General features: G+C 41.6%; 2 protein-coding genes across 3 annotated transcripts in view; both read left to right on the forward strand.

Moving 5' to 3' along the window:
- The first annotated feature begins 164 nt into the window (after nucleotides 1–164).
- idh3b (isocitrate dehydrogenase (NAD(+)) 3 non-catalytic subunit beta) lies at nucleotides 165–9,045 on the forward strand. 2 transcript variants are annotated; one of them, XM_035152474.2, is made up of 11 exons: nucleotides 165–281; nucleotides 1,708–1,881; nucleotides 2,439–2,559; nucleotides 2,740–2,800; nucleotides 2,882–3,014; nucleotides 3,593–3,726; nucleotides 3,867–3,969; nucleotides 4,209–4,355; nucleotides 5,264–5,358; nucleotides 5,546–5,606; nucleotides 6,904–7,477. In XM_035152474.2, the coding sequence occupies exons 1-11, from the start codon at nucleotides 240–242 to the stop codon at nucleotides 6,991–6,993; spliced, it is 1,161 nt and encodes a 386-aa protein (XP_035008365.1). In that variant the 5' UTR covers nucleotides 165–239; the 3' UTR covers nucleotides 6,994–7,477. The 2 variants fall into 2 exon arrangements, with proteins under 2 accessions (XP_035008365.1, XP_035008367.1); XM_035152476.2 differs by lacking the exon at nucleotides 6,904–7,477 and adding an exon at nucleotides 8,482–9,045 and having other exon boundaries at nucleotides 225–281.
- A 1,352-nt stretch (nucleotides 9,046–10,397) lies between these two features.
- The window catches only part of ptpra (protein tyrosine phosphatase receptor type A), a 28,522-nt gene continuing 15,114 nt past the window's right edge, over nucleotides 10,398–23,805 (forward strand). Inside the window, exons 1-4 of the mRNA XM_035151827.2 lie at nucleotides 10,398–10,813; nucleotides 21,806–21,852; nucleotides 22,086–22,167; nucleotides 22,283–22,723. Coding sequence (XP_035007718.1) covers nucleotides 21,832–21,852; nucleotides 22,086–22,167; nucleotides 22,283–22,723 — 544 coding nt within the window. The 5' untranslated portion in view covers nucleotides 10,398–10,813; nucleotides 21,806–21,831. The remainder of the gene's footprint in view (nucleotides 10,814–21,805; nucleotides 21,853–22,085; nucleotides 22,168–22,282; nucleotides 22,724–23,805) is intronic.

Raw genomic sequence — 23,805 nt, forward strand, 5'->3', positions numbered from 1 at the left:
AAGTAGAAAAAGTTCACTTTCTGTGACATCATTCCCTAAAATGTAGATTCATGTTTTCTGGGGTTAAACCTCTTTATATACAGTCTATGGGTTAAACACGCTCCATGTTTCAAACTGGTAATGTGATAAATTGGTCCATATCTCCTCCGTTCAGCTAGGGGCAGTGTTGTCGCCTAGTCAGCGCTGCTGAACGACCGCAGCGCCGCAGAAGAAGCAGTTCCGCTGCTCAACGTGAAACCATGGCGGCCGCACTGAGGGGAAGCCTGTTAACATTGGTCAAGGTGAGTCTTCACATTCATAGGATGTTTTCAAGCTTATTTTTTTAACACAAAGGTGGCGAATGAACCGCTGTACTTGAAGTTGTATTGAGGTAAAGTCGGGCGCCATGTTTTTAAACACTGTCATGGGAAGAGAGTTAGCTTATGTCTCATTGCTAATCATGAGCCTCCTTCATTGACATGAGCCTCCTTCATTGACACATCTTCTTCTCTCGTCTCCGGATTCAAAATGACAGAGTGCTCTGTGGCTGCCTTTACTTTTATCAGCTGCTTTAGGAGGAACCAAGGCCTGGCTGGCTTTGGTTTGTAATTATCAGAGTCAAACTCCTCAGTGGAAGCTGTGTCTTCATGGTAGCTAAAGAGGCTAACTGACAACAGCACCCTTCTTATAGCAGGGGCTCACCACAGCTAAACCAGTGAACCGTCAGACCTGATGAGAAGCTGCCTCTGCAGATAATGTGCATCTGATTTGATAATTAATAAGTTTACAACTGTCTGTGAAACTAACATACATTAACTTGTTCACCTTAAAACTTTAGGTGATTATGGCCTGTGGAATTGTTAATTTGATTTGGATTCAGGATCCACACAGATCTCTCTGCCTCAGTATTATCTGTCATTGTTGACAAGAAGTGAACAATATAAATAAATTCCACCATCAAATTATCACATTATATCTAATTTGAAATCATATTCTGGCCAATCAATAAATAAAATCAATTATCCAAATTTGGTCCAGCTTTTGTTTAGGCTGTCCCAGTCAATTAAATAATTTATATTGATGCAAAGTAATATTTAAATGCAGTCTTGCTTTAAAAACATCTCATATAATATTGGTCATTAATTTATAACAGTGCAGGTATTTATAGAAGTAAAAACAGAGGAAAGAAATTCCTGCCACACACTTTGGCATTGTTAAGTTATTTTCATTATCATTTAATCTGCCGGCACTGAATTAATCAATTAGTTTTGTCTATGAAATAATATGAAACAGCTCAGTCATGTTTACATCTGGCTTTTGTTTACCTTTGTGCTGTGGCAAAAGTCATCATAATTTCAGGGTTTCCATCTGTCCCTCAAAATGTTCTGAAAATACACTTAATGGCTTTTATCAAAATACTTTAAAAGTATTCACTGCATAAAGTATATTAGTCTGACAGATATGGTTATAAACTTTTACTTGCTGTTGGCAGAGGCTAACATTTTTGAGGAGGTTAGTTACCTCTTCCTCTACCTCTTCAATCCTTAAAAACTGAATAAAAGTAAGAAGAGTTAAACTCTGAAACTGCCCACACCTCATAGCTTTGTTTCACAGGGGTCACAAGTAAGGTCGTGGCTGTAGTCATGTTGCAGATGTTGCTATGGTCTTACATATTCGTGTTACACGTCCTCCTATTTGTTGTGACTGTCTTTTTCCCCCGTCCTACAGAGCCTGAGTGGCCCCCAGTGGCAACAGCTGGCCTCTCGACCTCTGAGTTTATCAGCTGGTCTCTGTGGTCCAGAAGCCCCGCCTGCCCGTGCAGATGCTACCTTCAAGGTTACTATGGTACCGGGGGACGGAGTGGGACCCGAGCTGATGACTGCTGTCAAGGATGTCTTCAGGGTATATTTGAATTTGTCCTTCTTTTTTTGGGGTTATTAAATAATTTTATTTAAATTCTATATCAAGAAACGCACCAGAAAGTGTCAGTTAGTTATATGAAATCCTTAAATGCATATGCTTTTCCTTAATAGTGAATAATTACAGGTAAAGAAATTAGAAATACTATGTATCAGGTAGCTGCATGTTATACCATCTTCCACACTTAATGTTGCAGGTTTTTAAATGTTTTTAAGAACCTTAAATGGTAGCAACCTTCCCAAACAAACAAGAGATTAAAAAATGTACATATCGATGTGATCTGGTGAGGAATGTTTACAGCGTCTGTGCTGTATAACGGCAGCCAGCTGTGGACCTTTCTTGCATATCATACCCATTTGATCTCACTCCCCATGTGTCCTGTCTGCCTTGCCACTGAAACAGCATAGGCAACAATTTCTAAAAATTAAAACTAAATCCTGCATTTAAGCATGACATTGATTTAAAAATATATATTATATACATTATATAAAATTGTTAGTCTTAAAGTTGTTTTTCCCTTGTTTCTGCTCTGTCTCCAGGCAGGAGATGTCCCTGTAGAGTTCGAGGAGTTCCACCTGAGCGAGGTGCAGAACATGGCCAGTGAGGAGAAACTGGACCAAGTGTTGACTTCTATGAAGACCAACAAAGTGGCCATGAAAGGTACAGTAGCTTTGCTTGTTCCTTTTTTAGTCACCCTCTCATTATTCATCTTGGTTTCATACCCAGAGAAAATGTGAGGCAGTTAAAGTGATGCAGTAATGTTCCTGAAATAAAGCACAGTAGCATCATTTCAAAGAGAAGCAAATGAATCTTGTGATATGTGTGTGTGTGGTTATTCAGGAAAGATTCACACACCCATGGAGTTCAAAGGGGAACTGGCTTCATATGAGATGAGACTGAGGTAAAACAATGAAGTCGGTTGTATATTTGTATATTTTAGTTTTCTTTTCTTTTAAATGACCCCTGAGTGTCCATTCCACAGGCGTAAACTGGACCTGTTTGCTAACGTGGTTCATGTGAACAGCCTGCCGGGCTACAGCACTCGCCACAACAATCTGGACCTGGTCATCATCCGTGAACAGACCGAGGGGGAGTACAGCTCACTGGAGCATGAGGTAAAAAACACTCCTCCTCGTCCTCCTCCTGCTCCTCCTCCTCACTGCAGGCACAAAACCAATAGTTGTTTTAAGCCAGTATGAAAAGGAAACGTTATTTTTCTTTGAAGAGAGAGATTTCCAATGAAGACAGCGATTTAGTCAACATTAAATTAGGTAACAAAACAAAGATGACGAATCGTGACAGATGAACTGAAACGGTAAATTGAGTTTTGTGTGCTGCTTTTATTGAAGTTTTTATTTTGAACTACATCTCACACATATTGGCATTTGTTGCTACTCACATAATTTAGCTGTCCTGTAGACTCAGTTTATTATTAGCTGGATAGCAATGAGATTCTTAAAACAAAAGACTGTATAATATAACTCATTAAGTATGGGTGAAATACGGGAACTTGCGTGACACATTCATTAAAATTTAAAAGAGTATGTTTTGTCAGACACGATATAGGCCAACCGAAAAATGCATCTTCTGTTTTTAGGGTTAAATATTTTTTTCATTCTCTTCTCTTCTCTCCTCTCATCCTCCATTAAAAGTGTTTGTATTAATATGAATGGACTATTTTCTTGCCCTGCAGAGTGTGCCGGGTGTGATCGAATGCTTGAAGATCATCACCAGAAAGAAGTCACGCCGCATCGCCAAGTTCGCCTTTGATTACGCCACCAAGAAGGGGCGAAGCAAGGTCACTGCTGTTCACAAAGCCAACATCATGTAAGGGAAAAGAACCCGCCCCTCTTTTTTAGGTCTTTGAAATCATACTCTTTGGTTTTTTTATTATTTGTGTGTAATTTGGGTCCTGATTTGCATTACAGCCATGGCAATACTTGTTCTCCTCCCCTGTCTTATTACAGGAAATTAGCGGATGGCCTGTTTCTGCAGTGCTGTGCTGAGGTGGCAGAACTGTACCCCAAAATCAAATATGAGACCATAATCATTGATAACGCTTGCATGCAGGTACTTACAGACTTATACGGTTTACTCTCCTCACTTGATAAATAAAGACATAAAGATATGGTGTTATACACTTTTAATTATGATATGGCTAAATACAATATAATTATTTATATGTATTTGATTTTATAAAAAACAAGAAATGCATAATTCTAATAATTTCTAATTGGTTGTTTACTGTGTGACTAAACTCAAGCTGATTTCATATTTAAATTTGTCCCCATCTGTGTTACATTGCGCAGTTGGTCCAGAACCCATACCAGTTTGATGTGTTGGTGATGCCAAACCTGTACGGTAACATTATCGATAACCTGGCGGCAGGGCTGGTTGGAGGAGCAGGAGTCGTTCCTGGGGAAAGCTACAGTGCAGAGTATGCTGTGTTTGAGACTGTGAGTTTTCACTTTTCTTTGACTGACTTCAGAGTTTAGGCTGCCCATCATTCTCCAGTTTTCCTCCTTTTTCACTATGTAGAGAGATTTGTTATTATCACTTGATTAGACAAAAAAATACTAAAGTACTGCAGAATCTTATCTACAATGGATGCAGAGTTTTTGTCAGACTTATGTCGCTAAGTCGCAGTTTTTCTTCCACTGTTAATAGTTTCCTCACCAACTCTATATTACATCACATAGATTACATAAATATAAACCAGAGATATCAAATATATGTTTTAGATGTGGCATAGAGGAGGGCTTGTTACATGTTCAAAGCTTAATACACTCTGGCACGACTTCAGTGACATCATGACAAAACTTACAGGAATTACCTTCCCTGCAAATCTGCTCACTGGTCATCAGTGCCCATTTAAGAAAATACGTTTTTAGAAATTGCTTTGCGCATTGCAGTGTTGTGGAAGTCTGATTCCCATCTCCCCAGAGCTAAACTATTTTGGGGTTAGGGGTTCGCTGATTGGTCAGACTGTTATCACATGACCCCCTTCCTGAAGACAACAACTGTCATTAACCTCAGCTATCAGTGTAGAACACAAAATGGATAATCAATTATAAGCGTTGCTGACCCTGTTGCCTTTGCTAACAGCTGTTGTGCAGTTCAATTCTGCGAGCTAGGATTGCTCGCATTGCGTCATGTTAATCTCTTAATGTTTTACCCTTTCATATATCAATAACCTTTTTTTAACTATTTTATTTTGACGACTACCTGCTCCTTTTGATTGAGGTCCTCCTGTAGTAGGCGGGCCTGGGAGGGGATCTGGAGCCATGTTTTGTGTGTCTTTTACTCGTCTCGTTAAACTGTCATTATGTTGTACTTAACGCCCTTTACCTTTTTTCTCTTACAGGGTGCACGCCACCCCTTTGCACAAGCTGTAGGAAGGAATATCGCCAACCCCACAGCCATGCTGCTCAGTTCTGCTAACATGCTCAGGCACCTCAAGTGAGTCAACTTGTTTGGCCTTGTAGTAACAAGTACACTATGTTTTACACCACACCCTTCTTTTCCCCTGTCCCAGTCTGCCACACATCTCCAGCTTTAGAAAACAGCTTTAGGTGGCTGTCTGTGTGGAGACATGCCCAGCAGACAGTTCTGCTCACCTATTAATCGTCACCGTATTGTGTTGCAGCCTGGAATATCACTCCCAAATGGTGTCAGATGCTGTCAAGAAGGTCATCAAACAGGGCAAGGTAAGCAAGTGTGACCATAATCATATCAGAGAGCACTAACACTTTAACAGAACAGTTCTCTGTTTGTTAATACCAGTTTCACAACATAACAACTAGTGATCCTGCAGAATGAGGATATGTGAAGCCAACAGGACTTGTTTTCACCAATGCTGTCATCTTGTGTTTCTGAATTAACCTGTCGCTCATCGGTGTTGTGGGTCAGTAACTGCCATCTCACGTGTATCAACTGTCATTATGTTTCAGAAAATTAATCGCCCACTAAATAATAATGACTTTCAGTGTGCAAAAGGCTCTGTCAGGCACATTGGCCAAACAGCACCGATGACAGTAATTCATTGAAGCTGCTTTCAGACATGCGCTAAAAAATATAAATAAACAAATAATCTCAGGAAAGACACCGAGAATCGACAGCTTTTAACAATAAGGGCCGAAGCTGGTGCTCATGTGCTGTAAACAAAAACACATTTGCTTTCTGCGACATTTGAAGCAGAATTTATACGTCACATCCTGCCTCTTGCTGTTCTACCCCGAGACGGTACCCTGGCCTGAATGCTGCAGACATGCTCCTGTTGTGATCGTGTCTGACCCGCACAATGTCCTGCTACGTTTTCATCATGTGAAAGGATCACTCCGGAAAATATCCGAGCCCAAATTGCCTGACATTTTCTAAAGTCATGTCTGACAATTGCTTAAGAGTGATACTAGCAGTTCTTGACCCACACATGACTACAACTAACAACCTGCACACTACACTTTAGTGTGTTAGAGAGCCTTTAATCATGCTTTTAAAGTTGTACACTCGTGTGTCTTAGCTCCTCTCTTGTGTTTCTCTTCCTGTCTCAATTGAACCTCGAATCCATTTGTTACCAGGGCATTTTTTTTCTTTCTAGCTTCTTTTAGCACCTCATCCCTGTTGACACTAACACACACTGACACTAACATGAAGTGGGTCAATCCTCGTCCCTCTGCCTAAAGACGTGGTGAATTCACGTCTAGAAATTGCCTTTCAGCAGTGGCAGCTTTTGGACAGATTATTTTTTCACTGCTCCTCTTTAAGAGGTGGTTTGATCAGTGGGGATAGTGTTTTACTTGTGGCTGCTGTGGGAATGTGATAAATTATCTTTTTGTTTTAAGGAATGCATGTTAAATGAAAGCAGAATTTGCATGCATGTTGTGTTAAGTGCCACTCCTCTCCCTCTTTCCTCTCCTTTAACCCCCTCCTCTCCTTGTACCCTGTTGCCCTCTGTCTGTCTGTGGTTGTGTGTGTGTGTGTGTGTTTTACGTGTGCACATCCCAGGTACGGACACGAGACCTTGGCGGGTATTCTACCGCTAGTGACATAGTGCGTGCTGTTGTGGAAAACCTGCGTCACCGACCAGTTTACTAAGATGTTTCGTCTCGTTCCCCGCTGACTTTTCCTTAAATCTGGACATTGTCTTAACATGAACTGGAATCATGTTAAGACTCACCTCCCCTCTCACTGCCCAATAACTGTCCTGTCAGACACCATCAGTTTGATCCGTATGTGTATGTTTATATTGGGTTTGCTGATAGATCCAGTGTAATCACATGACCTTTTGTTGTACTTTATTAAACTTGTGCAGCTCAGGCTTCGTACTGAAGGATTTTTGTCAAACAGCCTAATCCTCTGTTGGCCCTTTTCCATGAACACTCCTCTTTTCTCAGTTAGTGACCATCATGTTGCAACCTTTTTGCTTTTGAAATATTTTCTTGGCTGAGGCAGAGCTTATATCCACCTACCTATATGTGCTTTTGCAGCCTTATTGGCCAGATAGACTACCTCTCTGCTGTCTCACATTAAAAAGGAACTGTTGAAAAACACACTGTCTTTGTCAACAGTTTATACATTATATCGATGATCTAGTCCTTCCTCACAATTCACCGACAACTGACTTAACATTTTAACTTGTTTGATTTCCTCTTTACTCTGAACGGAACAATCTAAAGTCGGAATATTACTGTAATAAAATAGTTTGACACTGATATGTCTTGACCTACTAACACAATAACATTTTGGACCTACAGATTTAGCTAAGTGCTTGTTTCTTGCTCTGACTCTAATAAAACAGGAAGTATGTTAACATTTTAACATGAAAAAATAACAAGCAAACATTGAGAAAACTAAAAATATTTAAACTCAACTTATACAGAGCTTTCAAGTAGTGCTCCATTTAATGAGAAGTGTTATAAAAATTCTACAGTTTCACAGCCACAGTAAATCTTATTAGGGGACACATTTGGTCAAAGCCTCCATGAAACTACACAGGCTGAATTATGATCTGGTATAGTCTCTGAAAACGAATATAAACCGGTTTTCTCCTAACACGGTGCTGCTCATTCCCACAGATGCTGTAAGACATTAAACCATTGCTCTCTCATCATGTCTGTCAATGCTTTTTGTATTAGTGAGCAGCAAATCATAAGTAATCCGTTGTTAACCACAAATACTAAAAAATAAAGATACATGTTAGTAATTATACTCTTGTGTAGTTAATTACGGAGATTGTTCAGCACCCCCAGTGTAAACAGTTTCATGTCTTTTTATGTTTATCCTTTTTATTTCCTCTTTGACCACAGATCTTTAGTGTCAATTTCATGCTCGCACACTGAAGCTGGTCACAAGTATGATGTGGTATTAAATAAATGACATCATGTCTTTTGTTTTTATGTCAGCAACTGTGGTTTTAGATGCAATGTTTTACAGCTGCGTTGTTTTCTCGTCTCTGAACCAAAGAGTGATTCCTTTGAGTGCAGTTTTTAAAGGCTCTCTAACACGCTGCCCATGATACTGTATGTGGACATGTGTCGCTGCAGCTGTGCACATAGTAACACACTGTCCTTATGTTTGCAACAGGTGCGCACTGGAGACCTGGGGGGCTACGCGTCAAGCGACGAGTTCACCCGGGCTGTCATTGCTAACATGGCAGTCTAAGCATTGTGTTTGAATATCTGTCAGCTGCTGAGACGCACATACACCCTTTTTAATTTCCCTCCTGTTAAACAGATCTCTTGACTGATTGTACACACTCATTGTACAATATATTTCAGCGACAGCTCACACGCATTGTCATCTTAATAATACTAGATAGAGATATTATATCCACAAATACTGTTTTTCAGTTGAGCATTTCCTTTAAATATAATATCTAAAGCAGGAAAGTATTGTGGGTTTAAGATCCAAAGTCTTAGAATCAGCACACAACGTTTTTCCATTGTGTTAAACTGGTTTAACATCAAACAGTCACACTGTTCTCTGACAAGGGCCTGTTACTTATTCTTAAGGGTTTTATGTCTGGACATTAATCGCTGTTCATACACATTGTGTATTTATACTTTCAAATTATTTATTACTTTACAGTTTTAGCTTTATTGCTTCTTCATTTGATATGAGATATGAATAATAAAGAGAGAGATATGACATCTTGTGTAAAATCCTTGCATGAAAGTTACTAGAAGACAGATGCAGTATTTAGAGTTATTTAAATGTTTATCCGGGCTGCTGGTGGCTCAGTCAGCACGCATCCCCACCTCACAGTGTGAGGAGCTCACATCCGAGCCAAGACCCTCGATGAGACCAGTCAGGTGGACTGAAGGCTTGATGGAAAGTGTGAATATGAGTCTGTCCAGCTGTGTCACGTAGGACTGGTGCTTTTTGCACGATGGCACCACACATGTACCATGATAAAGCAAATAAACTATGAACTATAAACCTCCTTCAAAAAGATGCAGTCTCACACACTTTTCATCCACAGAAATATACAGATCATATACTTCAGTAAAATTCACTCGAAACTCTGAACAGAAAATGTATCCATTATGCAGTGGTGGATGCCCACTGACACTGTTACACCATTAATTATTGCCAATATTGATAAATGGTTTAATGTGTTTTAAGTGGTGAAATAATGTTGCAGTTTGCTGAAGTGGATCTTATTTTAGCTGAATTTAAATACTGTTAATCATAGTAACGTGTAATAATTTACACAATGTTTTGTGTGTAAAATCTTTATCTGGCATTACATTGAAAAAACACATTGTGGTGAAAATAAAAGATTTCCTCACTGCGATGACATTTATTATTCAGACTCAGGATCCAGATAAAATACAACACAACATAGATAAAAATACATTCAAATCCAAGAGCATAAGGCCAAAATAGGTCAAGAATAAGTTCACTGCAGTGATATGAAAGTCTAGTATGCAAGTATGTGCTAAGCTGAGTATTGAAGCCAAATATAAATACAGATTTAAAGATAAATAACTGAAGCTATACAAAGTACATTAGACCAACATAGCCTGTACCCTGTTCGGCAAGTAAGTGTATACAGTAAGTGTATTTTTAAAAAAAAGTGAAAAACAGTGCAAGAATACAACTTAAAATATAAAAGTAGAGATATAGAAAATATAAAATCAAATAAAGATGAACATAGGTGGTGACACTCTGGCAGCCTAGTGAGGTGGTTAATGCTTTAAATATATATGTGTGTGTGTCTGTGTATGGGGGGGTACTCATGGTGTACTTTAATGCATTTAATCTCGAAGTATAAATACAATATTAAATATTCAATAGTTAGTAAATGTTAAAGTAGAAGTGATGGGGTATGTGGGGGCCCCACCATCATCATGGACCCCTCAGAGGCCCCCGGCCCTCAGTGAGGGGAAGCGGCACAGTCTGGCCTGCTGTAATACTCAGCTGGGCCGGTAGGTGTCGCTGTGGGCCGCGCAGAAACGTGCGCGGGGAAGAGACGGGGCCTGGGAATCCGCTGCTTCCCATTCTTCCTCCGCAGACACACACACACAACATGGCGGACTAGAACAGTCGGCCGACGCGCCCGGATACAGCGGATAAAGAACCGTGGGATTTATTACCCAGGAAGGCCGAAGAAAGTAGCCCGCGGAGGGACGGTGCGTGAGGGCGACCGGAGGACTTTTAGGACCGGGGGGAGCCTTCCCTGCCTGGATGTGGCGGACTAACGCACCGCGGAGTGTTTGACTTGTGTGTCCCAGATCGCGCTTCCCTCCTCGGCTCACCCAGGTCCCCCCCACCCCGCTCGCTCACTCTCGGTTCCTGGGGTGTGGAGACGGGGGCCGGGGCTGAAAAGGCGTGGGAGAGACCGAAAGGACAAACCCCAGCCTGGCTTTACTTTGTCTCTCTGAATCTCCTCTCGGGCGCTTCGGGAGTTGCGGTGAGTTTTCTCCTTGTTTTTGTTGCGCAGAACCACCGGATCACACTTGTTACAACGTCGCTGTGGCGGCGGCATGTTGAACACGGTGTCACCCACAAACACACACTTCGCCCCCCCCTCACACTTCGCCCCTCTCTCGCAGGCCACATCACACCACCTCATATCTCCACCGTCACTATTGTGCAAGGAGCTCGGGAGTTGAACATTTCACAAGTCGCTCGGAGGCAGGGAGGGAGATTTTCCTTCTCTTTTAGGGGGCTCTGTAGAAAACGGGTCTTTTTGAGAAGTCAGGGGCTGTGATTCGGTTGTGTGTCCCTGGCGGTGGAACAAAAGGCTGTGGGGTGGGGGGGGCTCCAGGTCGCCCCTGCCTCTCTGGAAAGTACACTTTATTGATCAACGCTTTGTTATTACACGTTCGCGGAGAGGAGGGTGGGGAGCTCGCTGGATGGGTGGAGGGGGGATTCATGCGACCCACAACAGGAATTAGGTCGCCCCCTAACTCCGAACACGTATGGTCTGTCAATTCACAGCAGCTGCTTTGTGTTGTTGCTCCTCTGAGTCTCATGAGTGTGTATTCCCTCTCCACACAACCTCTCCCAAAGTTTTTTCTCTTCTTAATGATTAATATTCTCCCTCTCTCTGTGTGTGTGTGTGTGTGTGTGTGTGTGTGTGTGTGTGTGTGTCTTGGGTGTAACCGAGCATACCATTTCAATCTTGTGGGTGTTGAGATTTTGTTTTCATGACTTTGCCTTCATCTTGATTTCCCCTCTCATAAGATCATGGATTATTCCTTTTTTGACATATGTGCCAAGAGGGATAGTGGGGGGACTCGAAAACTAACATATTTATGAATGGATGCTGCTGCCGCTGCTTCGGGTGGAACGGCAACAAGATTTGTGCTCCAGGAAAAGTCATGTTAAAGGCCGGAGAGAGACGCATCACCCAAGCTGAGGAGGCACAGCAGAGTCATATCTCAACCCCCAAAAACCTGCATGCTGTCTGCATGGAGCTTGACTCATCCCATCTGGATTCATTGAGCTGCAGAACATATCCTCCATACTTCCGTTTCAGTGTCTTTCCGCAACAAGCCTTCCTCCTTACAGGTGTCGTCGTGTCATGTTAGGATCATTCAAGAAAACTCAGGCTACAACTGATGTGGTCACCTCACTGTGTACCAGGAGGTAGAGATGTTCCAATACCACTTTTTCCTTCCTGTGTCCGATACCTGGACTTCGCATGTCGGCCGATACAGATTACCGATCAGATACCAGTGCATTTAACAATACAAATATACTATTATCATCCTACGAACCCTGTAGGGACGTGGTGATTGCTATCGCTGTCTTATGGCCTGGCTCAGACTAAACCCTTTCAATAAACCTTTTTTAACAATCTATTTTGACAGTTGTAACAGAAAAACAACTCAAATAAATAAAACTTGGAATACACTCCAATTACTTCCTTTAAATGGCTGTTTAAGTCTTGAATACGGTACACGTCCCTGTTTTACTTGTGGGACATTCCAGCATGAAATATTGCCAATCTGCTGACATTTTAGCTAGCTCTGGCTAATGCTATCAGAAATCACAGCACTTGCCAGTGGCAGTACAGTGCTACTGCTGTTTTGGAGTGGTGAAGAAGAAGTGATTTCTTGGGGAAAAAATTGCAGTTTTATCTGTGCGAAAGAATACTTTTAAAAACATGGTATCGGGATTGGCACAAAGATTCGCTCACTCAACGATACCCAGCCTGGTGTTTTCTGCATTACTGGAAGCATTTCCGATGCTGGAGGCATCTCTACCAACAGGCCTACCTTGACCTCTGTCTGTAAGGCCTGCACACGTTCCACCTCTGTCCCAAACCACTGTCCAACAATCTGCTTGTCAGGCAGCCCCATCTCATGACACCGTGGGAGGAGAGGGGGGAAAAAAGGCGTGCTTTGGCAACATGGCAGAGAAAGGCAGACCTGTTATCATCATGCTCGCTCTGTCCATATCTTCTCCTGCCTATTTTTAGAGAAAGCTGTTATTTCTGTCTTGGGATCCTGAAAGGGTTTTTAGCAGAAGTGCTCAAGTGATCCTCACACCACACTTTTCATGATCGGCCTAGTTTCCAAAAATAAGAACAAAGTACAGCTTGAAATCGCCTCTGTTGGAACTTTTGCATGATGTTTTTGACGGGTGGGTCTTTGAGATTAACTTTGTGCTGTGAAATCTCCCAATTTCAGGGAACTGACACAATATTATGAGTTGGGTGGGGTGGGAGGTTTTGTTTCCACCTGTTCAACCATTTCACTGTGGACGAGCACTGTAATTCAGCCTCCTGACGGGATAAACACGGTGACGTTTAGGGGATTATGAAGCATTATGGCGCTTGATTGCAGCTACATGTGATATGTCATTGGACTGTAATGACATTTATTTTGCAGCGCAGGAAATGAACCTATGTGATGACTAAGAATTCATAAATGAAATACCTCGCCTGGCGGGGAAGACTTCACCAGGAATCATCCAGTTATGTTCTATCCTTGTGTGGATGTGGAGGAGTCGTGATGCAATCTCTTCAAATTACTGACTAAATCTTTGTCTCACATCCTCCTGATGTGGCACGATTGATGTTTCTGGTTTATAATGACTTTGTTGGATATGGATCAAAGTTTATGTCCCTTCAGTGGATTTCAGAGTCTCGACCGGATTTGGTATTTAAGAAGCATTTTAGATGTATAAGAGTTTTCTTTAATCTCGTGAACTTCATGTTTGCTCCAGGTAAACTGAAATCTTTCAAATTCCTTCCTCAGGGTTCATTTTATAAGGCCACTTTTTTTCCTGCTGCTGTAAGGTGGGGTGGTGGTGCTAAATGTTGGACAGATAGACGGAGGGCAGGTGGGTTTGGCAGAATCCTGTTTATTAACAGGATTAGGCTGCACCTCTCTACTTACCACATCTAGAGGTGCATAAATTCATTGCTTGTTATACAGATCGTCTCAGAAACAGGGACGGCCATTTAATGTGGCCACCATTCACTGTGTTGTGGACTTGAAATGCACATTTTCTCACATTCAATCATCTTATGTTGCATTTTAGTCAGTTTTTCAACCTGCAGAAAAACTTAAATGTGCTATTTTTTTTCAAACAATGCCGTCACAGTCGAGGTCAAACTTAGTTTGAATCCAAAACCAGTTGAGAGCCTTTGTTGTAAATATTTATATTTGCCCCTGGCATCGGCCTCCAAGACGATGAAACCTTTCTTGCCCTGCTGTTAAAAAATGTCCAAAGAACGTGTCAACATGCCCGAGCATTGTTTCAACACACCACATGAAAATAGTCTGGAGAAGCACTATGCTGACACTGCTGTGAAGTTCACCCTCAGAGGATTTCTTCTTATCTGTCAGAGGAAGAGGAGGGTTCCAGGGCAGAAGGATGGTCACTTTAGATATGGGAACCTGTTGTAAAGGAAAGAATAAAAGTGCAGTTTGGACATTAGGGTGCTCCGGCTGTGTGTTTTCCTGTCAAATGTAAAACTAGATAGCCTTTCAATGCTAACATTGGTCGATTTGTGGAACAGAGGACACATTTTCAAGTATTGCACTTCGACATTTGACGCACTCCCAATTTGATGCCTCTTAATTCTTCTAATACACATTTCAGAGGTAAAGGCACCTTCTCCTCTACCACATTATTTGTCAGTTGTCAGGTACTGGATCGTTTATAAATTAGAAATTCATACAAGACAAGAACCTAGAGAATACTCATCATTGCCTAACAGATATTTTGTATTTATTGCAGTAAAAGATATCTATTTTATCGCAAATTAATCAATTGTCATTCAAATCAGGAACCATCTTATTAAAGTATAAGACAAATACATGATTAAGAAAGTGACCCACAGCAGTCGGATAGAGAAAAGCACTGAAGTTTGTTGCACAGCCTCAGCTGCATGCTGGATGCAGAATTCAGTTTCATTGATAGTGAGTCAGGTTTTGTTGTGGCTCTTGAGCTTCCCCTTTGGCCCCACACCATGCTTCAAGGTCGCAGTGGCTTCTGTGGGGAGGCCATGCTTTGCGCCTCCACATCCTCTCTGTCCAATGTGGGAAAGCTTGAGAGGCCCCTGGCATGCCCTGTGAGAAACCCCACAATGAGGCAGACACGGAGCAGCGCTTCACTGACTCACACACTGAGCCCTCTTGATCCGTCCAGCCTGATGGAACCGAATCATCATTACAGGCTTAATAACAGACACGGTGGTCACTCTTGCCTGTATGATTAGCCAGAATAGTAATCCCATGCATCCCTTCATCTTTTCATCAACTCACCAGCTCATGAATGAAGCCAACAGGAACACAAACCACACCAGCAGGGAGTAGTATCCCTCAGAAAGGGAAGTCCAGAGGATTGTGGCTGTTGTATGTGGCACTGGGGACATATAATCTGTGGTCTGTTTTAGAGCAAGAGTCCTAGCGGCCCTGAGTAAGGCCTACTTCAGGCTCCTGTGAAGAGAAGCATTCACAGTATTCCTGCTGCCCCGGACCCCTCCCTCCCTCTCAAGACACAGAAACAGTATTAATATGCCATGAATGGAGACAGACAGAAAAGCATTATCTAGCGCTGCAGCGTGTAGTGGGGCGGGATACTTCGTAGACAGCCAGAGGGAAATATGGGCCTGCATGAAGTCTGCTCGACCACCACTATGGGTGTCATGTCAGCCGGGCCTGTTGGGTGTCCAGCTTACTCATTGTGTCTCCTGTAAATAATCAATAAGAGTTGTTGATATTTAGAACAATATCACAACAGAGGATTCCTGTAATTCTTGTAGCTGTATTCCTTTGGTGGTCTTTTGTGTTTCATTCAAATCTAGTTTAACCAACACAAACCAAATTGAGATTCCGCTTTGATCACCTTAAAAAAATCCATCTCCTTCTTGAGCTATTCATAAATTTTTGTCCAAGCAGTCAGAAAAGATACTCCTTTCTTCACCTAAGGTCGCGAAAGCATCAGTGAAATCCACAGACTTGAGCGGCAACTCTCCATATTAAATGACTACCTTGCATTGATCGCAAGTCTTGGCCTTTGGTTGTCATGGAGATGTAATTGGACTTCCTTTATGTTCCACCTATAAGTGTTCCTTTCACTGTGTGAATGAAATGGCATGGGAACAGCTCAGCCCATTCACAACTGTGCGATTTCAACCCTATGAGGTCTGCAGTTGGCCACAGGCAGAGAGACAACTGTCCTCATTACTTGGGCAGGCTTGCAGCTCGCATGTGCAGGGAGCCAGTTCTGCACAGCGCTGCAGACTTTGACACAACATGAAGCAGATGTTAACAATCACTTTGTTGTCTTACATGACTGGATGTAGTGAAATAACTGTGTACATTGTTGCAAATGTATGTCATGAACCTGTTTCTGTAACATATCTCTCCCTTTTCTTTGTATTGCTTTTTTTGTGTGTTACTAAGAAACACTTGGCAAGATGATCAGGTTTTCTTTTCAGGTCTTCCAAGCGTGCTTGTTCAGAAGCAGCCAAATCAAACATGTTTAAATTAAAGGAACTAGAATGGCACTCAGTCGAGTGGATACCTCCACCGTGGCCCAGCAGTCTCCTTCTATTCAATCAGGCACTGGTTCTAACACAGCTGGTTCCTACTGGACCAAATCACAATGCAGATTTTGGTACCTCATTTCATTACCAAAGCTATTTACTGAAAAATTTGATCCATATGCCAAGTTAACATTACACTTAATCTGACGGCAACACTATGGCTCTGGTAACACGTAACTTTAGCCCAAAGTTAGCCAGTAGCTACCTCAAACTTGGCTCAGTCCAAAGTGTGGTGATTCTGACATGGATGTGCAGCAGATGTTTGAAAACAATTCTTTGTAAATGGAGGAATACGCAGGAACTAGTGACACACAGGACACATTTGAAAGCAGAGGAATGCGCCATGTTTGACTGCTTGTCTGACGCCATGCTAAGCCCATCAGCCGGCAGTGTATTTAGCTGTTTTGAACTTAATTCAAATTTAAGTTAAGTATACTTAAATTGTTAACAGTTCCTATGTTAACCAATACTTAATGAATAAAGCCACCATTTAGGTACCGTTTTAATAGTATTGATTTAGCACCGGTCTCTGCAAAAACCTAAACAATAGTCAACCCTACTAAAGATACCAGATTTTTTTATCAAGCCCCATGAATCATTTCCTATAGGAAGTAGGTGAACTGTCAACAAACGGCCTATCATGCAATGTTAAAGAAAGCAGGGGAAAAAGAAGCTCGATCTGCCCCTTTAACCGGATCCATGCCAAAATCGTATGGGTTCTTTCTTGGCCCTTGTCGCATCCTTACCCAAGGTGGAAATCCATTCAGTAGCTTTTGCATAATCCTTCTGACAAACAAAGTAACAAACAAACAAACAAACAGCAGGGGTAAAGCAGAGGAGGTAAAAATCTGAAACAAGCTTGAAACTTTACCATAAGAAATATTTGACTCCTCTTGGTACCCTATGCTATGGACAGATTTGTGTTGTTACTCAACAGGTATTAGGATTTGTCAAGCCACACCTAGCCCTGTTGTTGTTCTTGTGTCATTGAAGCCAGTGCAGTAGGTTCTTATACTGCTAGCTTTAATAATACTGAGGGGAGCTAAAGAGTGTAAGCCATTTTCGATTTTCCTCAGAAGGTGAACAAACATCCTGTCACATTTCTATGCTGTTTCTTATTCCCTCCGGGTAAACCACTGATTTTTGTAGCTTGTTGCTTGTCACGGTGGCAGTTTTGCACTCTGCCACAGGCCAGCTCATCCCCAGTTGTGGCTGCTGTGAAAGGGCTTGCTCTAAGTGCTCTGCCTTGTCTGAAAAATATTCACATGGTTGCACAACACAAGCCCAAAGTCAGGACAGCAGCATGGGATGCTGCATGACTACCTTTTGAGTACATTCAGTTCGTAATAGATGGGCATGTACATACTTCTTCTTCAGGGAATAGCGTGAGGAAAGAGCAGAAACCTCTAATATTTGGCTGCGACCCAACACAGAGCAGGAGGCTGGATTGTCACAAAAGTGCTTCATCAATTAAATCTGTTTGTGACGCATGAGATCAAATCATTAGGAATAGGTTGCGAGCTGTGTCTTTGTTCTGCTGAGAGGAAGGACGTCTTGTGCTGTCAACGAAGGTGTTGCACAGGGAAAATGTTGAGCAACACAATGTTTACTATCCATTTGAGGAGCATTATTTTAGCCTGGTCACAACACTAATCAGTGGATATATGATAAAATGCTTCATTGTCCTGTTTAGTAATGTAAAGAGAATGGCACTCTGTTCAGCCTTGGTAGAGGTATGTGCTCAGCTATCTTACATAGGATTGTCTAGTTCTTAGTGTAGAAAAATATAAAAGAAAATAGGAATTGGACTGATAACTTAAATTGTTTATTTGTCATTAAACATAAATAAAGAAAGTGGGAATAACGTTCCTGGATTCACATCTGGATTAAAATTGAATGGGTTCTGCCCAGCCCCTGTCCTCATCCCTCCACCAAAGCTGCTTTCAGACATGCACTGAACCCCGGATGATCTCCTGTAATTATCAGGAGGGGCCGACAATATCCGAGTCAGTTGCTGCAGACATTCTCTGGAGTTTCTTCTGCCAGTCCCCTAAACTCCAGATAATTCTCTGAATCATCCTATGTGAGAGTACAACAGGAAATCAAAAAAAGCCTGCCATACAGGTAGAAGACACCGACAGAGTTGTCAACTTGGAAAGACAACAAGATTCAATAGTTTGTGATTTGATGTTCTGTGCCGAACACAATTTAAATGACACGTTCTGCCTCCTGCGTGTTTTTTATTTTGTTGCGAACGCATCTGATCGCAGAGATTCATGCTGCTTTCTTCATATGTGAAAGGCAAAGTCTGGCCAAAGTCCAGATCCCATTGTCTGGACATTTCCCACCGTTCATGTCTGAGAATGGCTTTAGTGTGTCTAATTTGGTGCAGTTTGATTGAATGTAAGGGGACTGTCGGGCCTTGGTGGAGGTATGCACTCTACTGAGAGCCATTGTAGCTTAAATGTGATTTTTATATGAAGCCATCAGCCCAAGTGTCTTTTTTAAGATAAAGTACTGACAACACAAAACCTGAAAGTGGCACAAATAGAAGCACTTGGCCAGTCCCTCTTAAATTAATGATGTCCTTTACCAACCAAAACATAAGCCTCAGAAAAGAATAAGAATCCCATGCATAAAAAAAACACACTGCTGCTTCTTACAGTGCTGAAACACATTAGGATGCACCTTAGGGGAGTTGTTCTCTTGGGTGTACACAGTTCCTCTCTGGCTCCGGCAGCATCTGTGAAGTGACGGTTAGCAACAGGAGCGCCTCATATTACTTACACCAACGCAGTTACACGTCACACATCCTCCCTGGATGGCACGCAGAAAACAATGAGTCATGCTTCGTAAGAAAAGGTAACTAAAACAGCTTGTTGATGTGGACATACCCATTAGTAACCTGTCTATCACATCAAATTTAGCCTAAAACACTTACTAGATGCTATATAACACCAACTCACACAAAATAGAACCAATTCCAGATCTGGGCCATTATGGCTGAGTCACTCTAATGAGAACTGGAGGAGAGGGTAGCAGAGGTAGGGGTTAGATGTTGTAATGTGTGTTCATATGACAGGGATGAAAGGAAGCACTGCGATTTATGACTTAATCTGAAATGTGGAGAATCTGAAGGGACAGGCCATCCAGGATGTTGTCAATGCTTCATTTGATTGTATGTATCATTTCAAAATAACATAACTGGTTGTAGTTGCCCTTATTAGGGAACTGTAAAACAAGTACCACAGTTTTGAAGCTATTTCGATTTGTCATTTTAACAGTTTTTCAAGGAAAAATATAAAACATTTACTAGATCCACTTTCTCAAATGTGAAGATTTGCTGCTTGTTGTGGTCATAGATTTGATTTATGGTAGTTAATCAAATATTGTTTATAAGTTCTCAACTGTTTAGTCAAAACAAGCATTTTGAAGACATCACTTTGAGCCCTGGGAAACTATGTTGAGCATTTTCACTTTTTTAAGGATTTTATAGGCTAATTGATCAGTATCCTAATTGAGAAAATAATCAAACCAGTTCACAATCATTTTAATAATTCTTTAAAAAATTAAGTTTTTCTCCTGCAGTCATCTTAGATTGTAAACTGAATATAAAAAAAGGACAAAATATTAAAATATTTAGAAATTGTTTCTCGGTGTACGAATCGTTATTTGGAAACAGACATTTGCTGTGTAAGTGGACGCAGGGTGGATGACAGCGAGAGGGAGAGCAACAATTGGATTTGTAGGTTAATAGCCTCATTGACCACATAACTTGCTCATTACGCCCTATTTCAGGCTTCAGTCAGATAGAGCTGTGCTAAAACCAGAGCGTAAGCACTGCAATGAATGAGCTCAGTTCAAAACATCAGAAGATTGGCAACTGGCACTATTAGAGCTTTTAGCGCCCAATTTATCCTCTGCTCACTGGTGCAATAATCCGTGATGTAAAGCATCAGTTTCTGTGCGGGAGCGCTGCAGCGTTTGGCCCAGTGCAGCGCCGGAGTATCTCTGTAGGCAGAGGCAGACGGGCTGGATTATTCCAGGGTCAGGACCATGGGATTAGGTCCAGGGATTATCACAGCTCAGTCAGGGAGACAACAGCCTTCTCGGACCCTGGAATTGTACAAAGGATTTACAGTCAGCCGGACCGACCCCCCCGGCCGCCATCGTGCTTTCTCCAAGTCTGTCTATCCTCTGTCCTCCGCCTGCTCATCCCCATATCAGCTGCAGAAGATTTCCTAAATGCTGATTCACTGTCACTGCAGGAATTTAAATGTGACACTAATTCTGTTTTGGTCATGCTCCGGGCAATGACTGCTTTGTTGCAGATAACTGTCAGATGAGTGTAACTCATTTCTCTGATGAAACTGTTTCAAGGAGTTAAAAAACATATAAAAAATGTTCTAGTTTTCCGGAGCCCAAGGTGGTGTCCTTATATGCCTGGTTTCCCTCTAAAACTCAACGATGTTCATTGTAGAATAATGACATGAAGAAAGAAGAGGAAAAATCTGATAGTGAAGTAGCAGGAACCAGGGAAAAATGTACACTTATGAATTACAATGTTCCATCAATGTTCCATGTTTCCTGTCGTTTTACCATTCATATCAACTTGAAATATAACACTGAAAACTAATAACATCGTCCAGATATCATATGGTAAATGAAGGTATTTTGCATAACAAAATAATAGTTTCTTTTTGTACAATAAACAAGACAACAAATCAATAAAATAAACAAATCAGATCAAATCAGGAAATGCTTTCCTGTAGATGTGTGTTTTAAGAAGGGACTTAAAAGACGACACTGACTCATGATGTCCTCAGACAAGTTGTCTCGGGGCTCGGGGGCCAACAGCAACGACACAGTGAGAAAATTCTGCCTGAGGATCACAAACCACACAAATGTTCATACTAGATTAAAAGATCTAACATTTATTCAGGAGCTGTGACGGGCCTTAAAGGTGATCAACAAGATCCTAACATCAACCCTAAAACAAATAGGGAGCCAGATGTAAAGATGCTAAAACAGATGTAATGTAATGGTTCCAGTAAACAGTTGAGAATCTGAGCCCTGACCAGTCAAACCTAGGAAGTGAATTTATTTTGTTAGTTTTATCTACAGTTTCCAATGGGATCATAAGGATAATATGATATGAGCATGTCAACCAGGAACAGCTCAACTGATGGTCAACAAAGTATTCATATGAAATATAATAAAGATACTATGGATGTTGAGGAGTTTAAGGCTGTTCATCTCCCCTGGTATCTCACTGTTACTCTGTTTGTCTGGATACAATCTTAAATGTCGCTTGCAGCAAGTTTTCCTTCGAAATAAATGATGCATCATATGCAAAAAATCCTCCATACTAAATGTCTTCCATTTCCTTTCTAGGACAACGCTGTGCGAATGAGTGAGTGATGCCAACTCCGCTTCTTCAGGTAAACAACATGTAACACGCAGGCTAAAATAATACGTATTTAATTTTCACTGATGTGTATTACCTTCCAAAAATGAGCATGTGGGATTATGATTGAAGAAGAAATATAGCTGGTTATATAACACATAAAACCTTAATCTCACGGTCTTAATGAAACATTTCTGGGTTCACGATCTTTTGTTACTGATTTTCATTTTTTTCATGTTTTTGTCCCTTATGTTGTTGTCCATGTAGGGCAGAATGGGTGTGTGTCCCCTGCTCTTGCTGCTTGGTGTAGCCCTCGGGGCCTCGGCCCAGGATCATGTCCCCGTCACAAGTACGAATAATGTCCATCATTACAAATGCCTTCATTCACTCACCTTCTTCAGTACACAGACAAAACGTACGCAGAAAACACTCCTTGACATATTTTTATGTTCCTTTTTTCCCAGGTCCTCCTAATATCACTGCCAAACCCACAGACCCCCCCACCGCACCCTCCCTCGACTTTACAGTCGCACCCACTCCAGCACCCCCAGGCCCGGCCTCAACGCTCGCCCCTGCAGACGTCCCGGAGACGACAGGAGCGACGACCACTACAAACGCAAGCCCAGCTGATGGAGAGGACGTAGAACCAGTGGGTCCCGATGCCACTGCAAAAGTGTTACCGATTCCTCCGCCCCCACCTCCGGATCCAACTGATGCCCCTCAGGCACCACCGACCACCGAGCCTCCCCCTCCTCCCCCCGAGGCTGGGGGAGACAACGACACCACAACCGAGACTCCAGACACCCCATCTACAGACACTGACACAGATGAGGAGATAATCACTCTGGAGACAGAGACCACCACAGAACCTGAATTTGAGTTCACCACAGACTCCAGCCCACATGGTGAGTACCGGACACCTTTTTATCCTAAAGTTATGACTTTCCCCATAATTCCTTTCAGTAGTATTGACATTGTTCTCATCTCCAAAAAGAAGTCTAAACTTTACAGAACAACTTCCTAGTTCAACTACGAGTTTAGTGGGTGCTCACAATCTGCATGAGGGATTACTGACACTGACATATCAGGAGCCCTCAGTTTTGGTTTTACCTACAAGTTGAATACAGCGTTGGTTTGTTTACAACCAATATGATCATCTAACTACTCGTCTTTCTTTTACCTTAGTTTGTAGTTGTGATGCCACCTTATTCTCTAGTGTTTTATTATTATAACTAAAGGAAATGGTGGCCAGATGTTTTAGAATAAAGGACAAGATGTTGAATATTCATTGTACGTTTGAAGGTCTTCTGCACAATTTAAGTTACCAACAAACAGTAGATGTTTGCAGGTGTTAGCGGCCGCCAGCTGATGTTAGGTGCACCTCAGCGTGTTTTGGCCTTCTAATCAATGATACAGGCCCAACTTGAGGGTACACTGAGGCTAAAGGTAAATCTGACTGGCTATGGCAGTACTATGAAAGCCATGTTGCCCGCTCTGAAATTAAGACATCATTACCTCTATGCCTTTTCAAAACTAAACACTGTCCCATTTTAGAACATATGACAAGATGGAGAATATCCTTCTAAAAGTACAAGAAGTCTTCTAAGTACCAAAATGAGAGCCAGGTGGTAAAGGTAGTGATGAAGACTAAAGTTCAATCGATATAGATTTTTGGGTAGTAAAAAATTCCTGCCGATATATATTTTTAATAAATGGCAATTATTCCTGAGAAGTCGTATCAAATCCTCATGCCAAAGAAAATTTATCGTGTCTTTTTCCCGGATATTTTACAGTTTAACAGTAAACTTTATCATAAATAGCTCTGATCAAAAAGAAAACTCAAAGAAAACAAAATATATAAAGTTTGAATTAAGACAATAACATTCTTTTTTGTGTAAAATCTAAACACAAATGCAAATTTTTTTCTGTATTGTTTAGTCCTTAAAATAAACGTTTTTATATCGACAATCCTCAAACCTACGGAACA

This window comes from Hippoglossus stenolepis, chromosome 3 (assembly GCF_022539355.2).
Source record: "Hippoglossus stenolepis isolate QCI-W04-F060 chromosome 3, HSTE1.2, whole genome shotgun sequence".
NCBI lineage: Eukaryota > Metazoa > Chordata > Actinopteri > Pleuronectiformes > Pleuronectidae > Hippoglossus > Hippoglossus stenolepis.

Bases quoted from the DNA above. Each gene is read 5' to 3' on its own strand.
- idh3b (XM_035152474.2), top strand. From the start codon at position 240: ATGGCGGCCGCACTGAGGGGAAGCCTGTTAACATTGGTCAAG. The intron at 1,882-2,438 runs GTATATTTGAAT...CTCTGTCTCCAG, and splicing joins CTGTCAAGGATGTCTTCAGG to GCAGGAGATGTCCCTGTAGA. The intron at 3,015-3,592 runs GTAAAAAACACT...CTTGCCCTGCAG, and splicing joins ACAGCTCACTGGAGCATGAG to AGTGTGCCGGGTGTGATCGA.